General features: G+C 40.8%; 1 protein-coding gene across 5 annotated transcripts in view; it reads left to right on the top strand.

Moving 5' to 3' along the window:
* Positions 1-4487: 4487 nt before the first annotated feature.
* Positions 4488-12301, top strand: part of MFAP5 (microfibril associated protein 5) — a 34028-nt gene continuing 26214 nt past the window's right edge. The window contains exons 1-6 of one of the 5 annotated variants that reach the window (XM_061583079.1): positions 4489-4686; positions 4942-5004; positions 5551-5608; positions 9021-9071; positions 11336-11380; positions 11653-11691. In XM_061583079.1, the coding sequence (XP_061439063.1) occupies positions 5593-5608; positions 9021-9071; positions 11336-11380; positions 11653-11691 (151 nt within the window). In that variant the 5' untranslated portion in view covers positions 4489-4686; positions 4942-5004; positions 5551-5592. Of the gene's footprint in view, positions 4687-4941; positions 5005-5550; positions 5609-9020; positions 9072-11335; positions 11381-11652; positions 11692-12301 lie in introns of all 5 variants that reach the window. The other 4 variants (XM_061583070.1, XM_061583061.1, XM_061583094.1 and 1 more) reach the window with 4 other exon arrangements.

The raw sequence follows: 12301 nt of genomic DNA, 5'->3' as shown, positions 1-12301 counted from the left end.
CCAAGAGCATCTGTCATGAACCACCCTGTTCAGATCTTGTAAGTTCAGGTCTGTGGCTTCCTTTATGGAATCAATCCATCTCTTATTTGGCCTTCTTCTTTTTCTACTCCCTTCTGTTTTTCCCAGCATTATGGTTTTTTCTAGTGAATCATGTCTTCTCATTCTGTGTCCAAAGTATGATAACCTTAGTTTCAACATTTTAGCTTCAAATGATAGTTCTGGTTTAATTTGATCTAACACCCAATTATTTGTCTTTTTCGCAGACCGTGGTATGCGCAAAGCTCTCCTCCAGCACCACATTTCAAATGAGTTTATTTTTCTCTTATCCGCCTTTTTCATTGTCCAGCTTTCACATCCATACATAGAGATCGGGAATACCATGGTCTGAATGATCCTGACTTTGGTGTTCAGTGATACATCTTTGCATTTCAGGATCTTTTCCAGTTCTCTCACAGCTGCCCTCCCCAGTCCTAGCCTTCTTCTGATTTCTGGACTATTGTCTCCATTTCGGTTAATGACTGTGCCGAGGTATTGATAATCCTTGACAAGTTCAATGTCCTCATTGTCAACTGTAAAGTTGCATAAATCTTCTGTTGTCGTTACTTTAGTCTTCTTGACGTTCAGCTTTAGTCCTGCTTTTGTGCTTTCCTCTTTAACTTCCATCAGCATTCATTTCAAATCATTACTGGTTTCTGCTAAGAGTATGGTATCATTTGCATATCTTAAATTATTGATGTTTTTTTCAATTTTTTCAATTAACAGAGGCTAAAATTACAATTAGGGGGTCGGGGGTATCACAATTGTTTTTACTTATAAAGTGGGTCCCGTACTCATAAACGTTGGGAACCACTGCCCTAAAGTTACCATGGAAGTAAAGTTTCAAAGGGAGACTTCAACTTGAAGCTACTAAACTGAAATTCATTAGCAATTTTGACATTGTGACCAAAAAAGCTAGTTCTCTACAGAAAGGAATTGTTCCTCTTTATGCTGTTGATCTTGTTATGCCTATGCTTATTCAGCAGCAGCTGTTAGTCAGGAGTGGATCATAACACATCCACACTGATTGGATCATGCAGCCATATTGGATTCTTTATTCATTTGTGCTCTGCACAGTACTGAGACACATCAACAGTCAACTGTCTGTTAGTGGTGTGGAATAGCAAGAAGAGCCTCAGAAGGTGAGCAATGTTCATGGGGGAGGAGACCTGAGATACCCATCCTAGGTCCTTTACGGCTTTATTTAAAGGCCCTAGTGTCAATCTTTGCCAGCCAAGTGGAAATAGTTTACAGCAGCAATAGAAGAATTAACAGAAATGGCCAGCGGCTGGTTCGTAAACCTGTCAGGCTTGAGTTGAGGAGGAGCGCCCAGCAAACAGCAAGTGTTGAAAGAAGTTACAAGAGCCGGGACAGTGCAGAACAGATGAGTCCTTGGCCAGTCGAAGAGTCAAGGTAATGGAGATCCAATCAGGCAGGATAGGGTTGAAGGCACAGGATCACGAGCAGGGCTGGTGACTATCTGATGCGGGGGTCCAACATTGTTTTCAGCAAGAGCACAAGCCACTCACTGCCTTTTAAGCTCAGCATCTGATGCCAGATGCAATCAGCCTCCCCTCTTGCGAGAGCTTGTGGTTCTTAAACATGCTGACTGCCTTCATTATTCCCATTGGTCTCTCCTCTCTGCTGGGGTCCGAGTAGCTTCCTGGTTGCTCCCTGAATCTGACAGGAGGGCTCCAGCAGGGTCCTGCTCCTTGTTTGATGGCGAAGAGTCTTGAGCTGCCTCTCTGCTTGTCCCTTCCCTGGGTCTGAGGTCTCCCATTCCCCTTCATCCTCTGGTGAGTCCTCTAAGGGAGGTATGACACTTACTAGCACATGCAATAGTTGTGCTCCTTAGAAGACTTAGAAGAGGAGCCAAGAGGATATGGTTCTCCAGCTGCTGTATGACGCCAGCTCTCTTTATCCAAACATGGCCAATGGTCATAGATGATACGTATAGTAGCCCAATAACATCTGGAGGACCACAGGTTGCCTACCCCTCACTGCATTTTCTGAGAGCTCAACCAGCTCTCCTTCTGAGCATTCATCACCAGGCATTTACAGTCTTCAGTCCCAGACCCCACAGAGATACAAGAATTCTGGATGAATTGGATTATCCAGACCCTTTCCAATCAGTCTTCAGGTGTGGTCATGGGACAGAGACTGCCTAGGTTACCCTGCTTGATGACCTGTTGCATCCCTGTTGGTGCTGCCAGACTTCTTGGCGGCTTTCGATACCATCAACCATGGTATCCTTCTGGACTGTCTAGCTGGGATGGGATTGGGAGGCACCATTCTACAGTGGCGCCAGTCCTACCTAGTGGACAGGTCCCAGAAAGTGGTGCTGGCAGACTACTGCTTGACCCCCTGACCACTGGCCTACAGGGTTCTGCAGCTTTCCATTCTGTCTCCTATGAAACTGCTGGGAGAGATCATCCGGAGATTTGAAGTACAATGTCATCAACATGCTGATGACACACAACTCTATATCTCCCTGACACCTGATTGCAGGGAGGGAGTGCTTATCCTAAACCGGTGCCTGGAGGCTGTGAAGGGCTACATGTGGGTAACAAACTGAAACTTAATCCAGATAAGATGAAAGTGTTGCTGGTCAAGGGTAAAACTGCGCCAGGAACAGTGCTGCAACCTGTTCTGGACAGGGTCAAACTCCCCTTGAAGGAGCAGATCTGCAGTTTGGGAGTACTCCTGGATCCTGCCCTGCTGCTTGAATATCAGGTGGCTGCAGTAGCCAGGAATGCTTTTGGCCAACTCATACAGGTCTACCACTGCACCTGTTCCTGGAAGCAGTTGACCTGGCCACAGTGACACATGCATTAGTGACATTGAGGCTTGATTACTGTAACACACTCTACGTGGGGCTGTCTTTGAAAATGGTTCAGAAATTGCAGTTGGTTCAAAATGCAGCAGCCTAAATGTTAACTAGATCATGATGCAGGGATCATATCATCCCTGTGCTTTATCATCTCCAGTGGCTCCCAATTGCTTCCGGGCCTAATTCAAAGTGCTGGTTCTGACCTTTAAAGCCCTAAACAGCCTTGGACCAATGTACAGTGGGGCCCCACTCATACGGCAGGTTACATTCCGGACCCCCGCTGAACAGTGAAAACCGCCGAAAAGTGGAACTCATTGAATAGAATGGTGCGCGATGCCCGAAAACCGCTGTAAAAGCGGAACAAGTGCCATATGAGTGGGGCTTTAGTCTAATTGTGTCTAATTGAGACCGCTGCATTAGTGAAGCGCTGTAAAGAGAAGCGCTGTAAAGTGGGGTCCTACTGTACCTGAAAGATCACTTACGCCCATATGTACCTGGCCGTGATTTAAGATTAGCTACCTCTGGTCTCCTCTGTGTGCCTGGAATGAAAGCTGTCAGACTGGCAGGCACGTAGAAGAGAGCCTTTTCAGCTGTGGCCCCCAAGCTGTGGAATACCCTACCCCAAGAAGCCTGCTCTGCTCCCTCCCTGATGGTTTTCCACAGACTTCTGAAAATCATCTTGTTCTGGAGAGCCTTTGGGAGGGACTGAAGATACAGCCTGAAACTAATTTTATTTTCTCCCCTTTTTAATTTTGCCTCTTTAGTCCCTTTTAATATCACTCCCCTATATTTCTCAACTGTATTTTATGTATTTTTATCTATTTTAATTTTTCTGGTGTTTTTTGTATATTGTGTATGAATTTATTGTGTATGATTTTATTGTGTATAATTTTATTGTGAGCTGCCCTGAGTGCCCTACTGTGCCCTAATGTTTTTAATTGTTGTAAACCACCCAGAGAGCTCCGGCTATGGGGCGGTATACAAATGCAATCAATCAACCAACCAACCAACCAAGCTATCCTGTAAGGTAGAAGGGCAGGATAGAAATTCTTTAAATAAATAAATAAATAAATTCTTTATTATTTCAGGAATTGGCAGTCCTAATGGTGTCCAAACTCTGTGATATGAGGTGACTACCTAAGGAGAGCTACCACACACAGAATATTTTCATGCCTGAGGCAGAAAATCCCAATGGTGATTCCTTTCATGGCAAACAATGTAAGTACACTAAACTACTGAGAATTTGCTTCTTTTTATGCTCCAGCTCTTATGCCTGCCTAACGGTCAGGCAGACTTTGAGGCCAGATAAGGTTTATTAGAATGATTCTTTTCCAGGAAAAAGACAGATTGTGTTCAGAAGAATTCACATGGAAAAATAATTGCTGCTTCATCCTCTTAAGGGCAGAGTGAAACAATGCACATGCAAGACAGACAGTAGGACTCCATCCCTGGCCATTCCCTATCTAGAGGGACTAGGAGGTGCCGATTCCTCTTGAGTTACAATAAACTCAGTGAGGTCACGGGACAGTTTTTCTCCCCCTCTTCTCATTCCATTTGCATTATGACACCAAATCCTACTATTTCTTTGTTGAAATCAGTTTTGAAGACAAGCCAAAGTAGAACATTTGCTGGGACTGGGAGCGGCTATGCACTCTGGCCAAACTAAGTGGACTGACTGAAGGGGGAAGAGACCGTGTCTACAGTGCAAAGGAACAGAGTGCCTGGATAACATTGAGGGAAAGGATTTGAATCCCTATTTTTTTTAAAGAGGGTGATTTTTTAAAAATAAAAATAAGCAGGTAAATCAACATAATAAGAAGGTGAGAATTGGCAGATCGGTGTTGGGTGGTTAGAACAGAACAGAAGGAAAAGGCAGAGTTATGTTCAAGTTGCATTATTTTGAATTAGTTGGTTATCAAGTGGAGAAGCAAAGCAAGCAAGGCTATTGATCATAGAAAGGAGGAGAATAAGGAAAATGTACAAGTTGCTGTGAATCGGTTAGTGAAATAAGAAAATGTACACAAAATTTGCAAGTAACTTTAATTTATTGTCTCTCTTTCTTCCTCACTTTCCAGGAATGATGGCCTGTGGAGTTCAGAAGCTCCTGTGCCTTGTAGCTCTCACTGCCCTGCCATCTGGTGAGTCTGTCCTGTGAAAACCATATCAGGTTTTCCCTTATTTTCCAGGCTGTTTATATGTTGATACAGAGGTTACTGGTCTATAATAAAATGGATTTGGTATGGAAGATGTACCAATGGAAGGAAGACCAGAGGAGTAGGAATACAACCAGATGTGGATTATAGGGCATTTGCCTGAGGTGCAAAACTGGCAAAGAGCACATTCTGTATTGACACAATTCAAGTCCAGTCATGTTAGTCTGTGCTCATGTGTGTAATATGTCCAGAAATTTGTAGCACCTTCAAGATTAATGTCCTTTTTACTTTAAGAGCATGAGGTTTCAGAGACACATCTATGTTATCAGATGCTGAAACAGAGCAAATAACAGCAAGCATATCAGGATATTTATTGAATTTTAAATGGAAACTCCTTGGTGGAATCTTCACCTTAATAATGATAGTTCATAATTATTTCTATTAGGTTTTATCATGAAGAAAAGAATCCATTCTATTGAGTCATTCATTCTTGCAACAAAACCTTTGGACCTGTTCTTTTTCTCTTTTCAGTCCATCTCTCCACCTGAGCTAACTTATCTGAGGAGATCTTTGATGAGTCCTTTGCAGAGTAAGACTTTAATTTAATTAAGACATTAAGGTCTATTGCTTTAAAATTTCACTGAGGAGCTTCCCTTTAAAATTGAAACAATTTCCCGTTCATGCTTGCTGTTGTTCATCAAACCAAGTATTTTCATTTAAAATTTATTCACAACTATTAAAACAATGTGAATTTTGTAATGTTTTCTATGGGAGTCCACCTCTGCCCCAACTCAGAACTTTCACAGCATTAGCACACCAGAAAGCATAAATGACAGCTAAAAAGCAGTATCTAAAGGCTACAGCTTAATACTACTAATGAGCTGTAGGCTATGACTACATGCCTACACTATAGACATGCAACCAGTCCTCAGTTGTAAGTCTCATTTATTTATTTATTTATTTATTTATTTATTTGATTTATATCCCGCCCTTCCTCCCAGCAGGAGCCCAGGGTGGCAAACAGAAGCGCTAAAAACACTTTAAAACATTAAAACATTAAAACAAAACTTTTTGTAGCTTCAAATAAAACAAAACAACATTAAAAACATTTCAAAAAAGGGTTAAAAACATTATTAAAAACACATATTAACAAGCAATTCTAACCCAGACGCAGACTGGGATAGGTCTCCACTTAAAAGGCTTGTTGGAAGGCTTGTTGTTGCTCATTTAGTGCAGTGGGGCCTACTCCTGTGTAACTGTGCACACAATCTCAGTGTCGGTTTAAGAGCAATTCCATTTTCCTGTGGAATATTGAGACGCCTTCTATGGGAGGGCTGGGAATTGCTAACAGAGAATTCTCAGCATTATTGCTACAACTCCCAGAATTCTTTGGCAGATGTCATAGCAGTTAAACTGGTATAAAACCAATAGAAGGTTGTCATTTAACTATATCTACAGTGGAACCCTATTTCATTGTTGCCTGCTGTTTTCATTTGCTGACTGCTGCTATGTATCATATTGCCAGCTTTCTCTCCTTTGCTTTTTCATCACTTTCCTTTACCTTTACCAGCTAATGCAGATGTTTCCTTCTGTCCAGCTCTAGAATGAATCTTTTCCTTATCTTATCTTCCATCACAATCAATTATCTTGTCTTTTTGTAGCTTCAAATAACCAGAGTGTTGTTTTGTGCCTTTCCCCTTTAAGCAGAGAGAGGTTCTGGGACAGCTTTATAGGTTAGTTTTGTCTGGACGCAGAGCTTGGAAAAGTTACTTTTTTGAACTACGACTCCCATCAGCCCCAGCCAGCATGGCCACTGGATTGGGCTGATGGGAGTTGTAGTTCAAAAAAGTAACTTTTCCAAGCTCTGGGAGGACAGAGTATTGGAGACAGCTGGACTGCCTTCAAGTCAATCCTGACTTATGGCATCCCTATGAATAGGGTTTTCATGGTAAGTGGTATTCAGAGGGGGTTTACCATTGCCTTCCTCTGAGGCTGAGAGGCAGTGACTGGCCCAGGGTCACCCCATGAGCTTCATGGCTGTGTGGGGATTCAAACCCTGGTCTCCCAGGTCATAGTCGCAACACTCTAACCACTGCACCACACTGGCTCCAAAGACAGCTAGTGTTTTGCAATATCTATTTATTTACAAATTTACAGATCAACCAGACAGCACTCTGCAAGTAGGCACTCTGGCAGGTAGTGCTAGTCTAAAGCAATTGTAGCACTCCTGAAATCACTGCTTCCACCAACTTAAAACTCCCCCTTGCCCTAGCTAAACCCAGTGTTAATTTCAGCCCTTAACTAGGCATCCGGCAATGGGCTGGACTACATATTATGAGGAATTGCTGGACCGCCCAGTGTCTTTCCCTTTACTTCAAAAATTAAAAGCAGCTGTAGGAGGGTGTTATTTTGAACAGGGGAGCATAGTGGAGGATATACTTGCCTTTGGTCCCCCAGCAGTACTAATATTAGCTTTAGGGAATTTTGACTGGGAAACAGCTCAGGGAGAAAAGTTTAACCCCCTCCCCCAGTGTCATTTCTCATATCAAATTAACAGACTCACATGCAGCTGTTTCAAAGAAGAGTATGCTAGGAAATCTAATCACAATGTCCTGTATCATGTGTAGTTTGACCTTATGATATATTCCAGATGCTTGAAATGGATCCTGCCCATTAATCAGGACTTTATAGATTGCCATCAAACATAAAGCTATGGAAAAAGCTAGATGGGAGGGGGGCACATTTTGCAAAACAGAATAGTATGGCTATAAATTCAGTCAAAGAATCTCGAGTCCACAAAAGCTTATGCCATAATAAATTTCTTAGTCTTTAAGGAACAGTTTATGTGGGCCAATAAATTGAAGATGATTCCTGAAAAGACAGAGCTGTTGTGTGTCCTGAATTCTGGAGTCCTAGAGGCAGAGATATGACCTGCTTTGTGTGGGACTGCACTCCCTGGAAGGGACAGGCTTGTAGCTTGGGTGTCACTGGAGGCTCAGGTAGTCTTGGTGGCTAGGAGTGCCTAGCTTGCTAGCTATCACTCCTCTTGGACTGAGATGATTTGGCCATTGTACTCCATGGTCTAGTAATTTCCAGACTGGATTATTGTAACCCACTCTATGTGGCGCTACCCTTGAAGATGACTTGGAAACTTCAACTGGTCCAATATTTTGCAGTTATGATATTAGTTGGAGTTCCATTTACATAACTGACATTAACTTACATAAACCTTGTTTTAAAACAGCTACAATGGTTGCCAGTTTGTTTCCATGCCCAATTTAAGGTGCTCACATTAGTATTTAAAGCCTTAAACAACTTACACCCCAAATATCTAAAATACCATTTGTATTCCTACTCATCTTCACAGGAATTAAGATGCAGAGGAGGTTCTCTTGGCAGTTCTACCATCCTCAGAAGTGTGGGGAATGCTTACTGTCAGAGGACTTTCTCTGTGGCAGCTCCTAAATCATCAAACATATATAACATCTTCTTTGTATAGCTTTTGGCATATGCTGAAGACATACCTCTTCACCTTGGTCTTTGACAGTTCAGGCATTTTGTTTGTTGAACCCACCTCTTCTGCTGAATATATACTGTTCTGTTCTGGCTGGAGCAGTTTTGTTTTTATAAATGTAAATTTTTATCTGTTTTATAACTGTATATTGTTGTAGCCTATCCTGAGACACTGTTGTGAAGGGCAGATAAGAAATCATGTATATATAAAGGTTCTTTGATTATTTTTGCTGCAAGAGACTAACACAGCTACCCCTCTGAAAAAAGTATAGATTCAGTTTTTGTTCTTGGTTCCTTTCTTTCAAGAAAGTCTGTATGACTTTGTCTCTGTCTCTCTCTTTTCCCCTCCTCTCAGCAATCTGGGAGCTGCATTTCCATCTTTGAGGAGCAGTTACTGGGGAGGTTAGGGTCATCAATAATTTGTAACAATTAATTTTAATACATGTGGATTATAGAATGGAAACAATCTTTTTCTTTGTCCTACCTAGACTGGCTTCTGCCTGTAGTTATTGCTCAGCAAGTTTCTCAAGATTCTGCAGGTACATTTCCATCAATTCTACATTAATGTTGCAATCTTTAGGAGTAAATCTCAATAGACGCAGTGAACATACATCTGAATAATCATGTTTAGGGTCCTTATGTAAATCTGTAATGTGTTTGAATTTGGTGTGCTCATATATGGAAAGGCAAATATTAGGTGTTCTATATCTTATATATATGCCTTATATATCTGAAGATAAATAATTGGGTGTTAGAACAAATTAAACCAGAACTGTCACTAGAAGCTAAAATGATGAAACTGAGGTTATCATACTTTGAACACAGAATGAGAAGACATGATTCACTAGAAAAGATAATAATGCTTGGAAAAACAGAAGGAAGTAGAAAAAGAGGAAGGCCAAACAAGAGATGAACTGATTCCATAAAGGAAGCCACAGACCTGAACTTACAAGATCTGAACAGGATGGTTCATGACAGATGCTCTTGGAGGTCGCTGATTCACAGGGTCGCCATAAGTCGTAGTCGACTTGGAGGCACATAACAACAACAACAACAATGTAGAAACCAAAGGCCTTCAGGAAGATTTGGTGCATTCTTCAAGAAAATTACATGCATTTCCTAAGATGAGGTGGGGAACCCGTTGGTGCTGCAGGTGCTGTTGGATTCCAACTCCCATCAGCTCAAACAGCATGGCCAATGGTCAATCTCAATGGGAGTTGTAATTTCTCAATATCTGGAGGGCATTGTGTCGACCACCCCATCCTAAATAACATCTGGATTTCAGTACAATATAGAATGAAGCATTGCAATTTACAGCTGATGAATTTCAGTATGTTACATAACTGCACCAGTGATTTCATGTGGATATTAAAAAGGATGGAGACAAAATGCAGCCTCTCTGGCAGGGTTGGCTAACCTGTGGCCTTTTAGATGTTATTTATTTATTTATTTATTTTGTTTCATTTTTAAACCGCCCATAGCGAGTAGCTCTCTGGGTGGTGAACAAAACAGGATTAAAATACAATATACAATAAAATCAGTGATGAACAACAGCAAATTAAACAAAAACATTAAATAAAACATATTGACATTAAATTTGAACATTATAATACCTAGCTAGCATGGCCACAGGTCAAGGATTATAGCAGTTGGAGGGCTGCAGGATAGCCATCCCTGCTCTATGGCATTCTAGAGAACAAGTCCCATAGTGGCAGAGAAGGAGCGTCCCAGCACTACCCTTTGAAACCTACCTGACAAGTAGGAGCAGAATCACTGCAAAACAGTGCCACTCACCCCAGTCTTGTCAGGTGGTCCAAAAGGGTATTATATAGCTAATGGCACTGAAAAGAGCTGAAAAGTGTAGGAGGATCAAGAGGGAGACATCCCACATGTATCTCCTGGTGAAGGGATTTAAGTGATCCAGATTATTGGTTTCACCCAAGGGAATTTGGAGCAGATTAGTTACTAGACACTTTAAGGGTCAAACAACATGTTAAGTTGGAACTCCATATTTGGTCCTCCCCATATAATATTTCTTTTTGTAAAAGCAGCCACCAGACACCAAATGTGGATCGTGTCCATAGTATGGGGGAAGGAGGCTCACCCTTTCTCCCCAGGCCCTCTCGATCCAGATTCCCTCTTGTAGTTGCTATAATATATGTTAATGATTGTTGGAATTTATATAATAATACATTTCCTAACTACTATAAGTGCTCTAAATAATAATCAAAATTTTATTAAGGTAGCACACAAACATTTCCAGTGTTTTCATATAAGTAAATACAGTTAAACAAGTTAAAATTTATTTCACCTTTATTATTTTACAAACTGCCCTTTCCCTTACTCCAGGAGGCACATATACAGATTTTTCTACAACAACTGTTACAATAGTCTTGCCCCAAAGAGTCTTCCGAACTGTAGTGTGGGTGCTGAGAATTCTGCTAGAGATCCTGGGCAACTCCAAGTCTCAGGGAACTAGGGGTGACAATGAACTAGTGGATCTGGAGAACTAGGTTACACCCATTGAAACATTTTTCTAGGGTGGGTGGGTGCTTGTGCATGTCAACAAAAAAGAGAAAATGCATCACCAAAAAAGAGGGCATAGATTTGCATAAAATGTGCATATTCTAATTCATATGTATAGATGCAAAACTGTCTGTGTGTATGTATATATGTGTGTGTGTGAGTGTGTGTTTATTGTTGGTTTTTACTGTTAAAACATTTTGCAATATTTTATAAATCAGAAAGGAAAATAAAGAAACCATTGCACAGCTGTACATCAAACAAATGTCTCTTTTTTCAGCGGTGCTAAATGCAGAATTGACCACTGATCCAACAGATGACTTAGGTGAGTTCTTTCCTCTGGTCTCACATCCACGTCTAGTGTCAGGGCTGATTCTCACATTCTGCTTTTTATTAGTATGCCTTAGATTTTTTTAAGTGTGCAGCTTAATGAATAAGATAAACCTCTGTTTGCAAATGTGGATATCATACCAGTACACTCATCAATGAGCCAGGAGTGACTGGTGCTCCTTGTTAGGTGTTCATTTGGCAGAAGAACCTGGGTTGCTGCCACATAATATGTGGAACGTGTAATAACATTCTTTATCCTTTCAAAAGGTGTGGCTGATCCCATGGAAACTGTAGCAGATGAGCAAGGTAATTTCCTGTTTTGGTGCACATGAAGCATGTTGCCTCTAGTATTGGCTTTTTGATACTTCAAGCCAGAAGATTGCTTAGTTTTCCTCCTGGGCAAGACCTGGTGCTGAGGCTAAAGTTTACAGCAGAAATAAATATTTATGCATATCCAAAATGTGCCAATATTTCAAATTTTGCAGTACAATCCTGAATGTGAAAGTTTGCTTTTGAAATTTGAATTTGCATTTTAAATATGAAACTTAAACTCATTTCAAAGGCTTTAAAATTTGTCAGCATTTCCTGATTGTATTAATTTTAGCAAACATCAAGTGGAATCTTTTAAGATGTCAAATGTAAGATACTAAATACCATTGCTTGTCAGCCATCAAATATTGCTACATTTGAAACTCTTAGATATAAAGAAATAAATGCAATTATTTCACCTCAAGTAGAATTAAATATCGGGTATCAAATCTGTTGGTCAAATATAGATTCTAAATATGTAGCAGCTTATATTTGAATATTCACAGAATGTCCAGTGAATATTTGATATTAAAATTTGTTGATAATTTTCAGAAGCATATTTATTTCACCTTTTCTGCGGCTGGCCCTTAAGGGAAATAGTAGTGCA

The sequence above is a fragment of the Rhineura floridana genome, chromosome 1 (assembly GCF_030035675.1).
Source record: "Rhineura floridana isolate rRhiFlo1 chromosome 1, rRhiFlo1.hap2, whole genome shotgun sequence".
Classification (NCBI taxonomy): Eukaryota; Metazoa; Chordata; class Lepidosauria; order Squamata; family Rhineuridae; genus Rhineura; species Rhineura floridana.
This window is presented reverse-complemented; position numbering and strand designations above follow the sequence as displayed.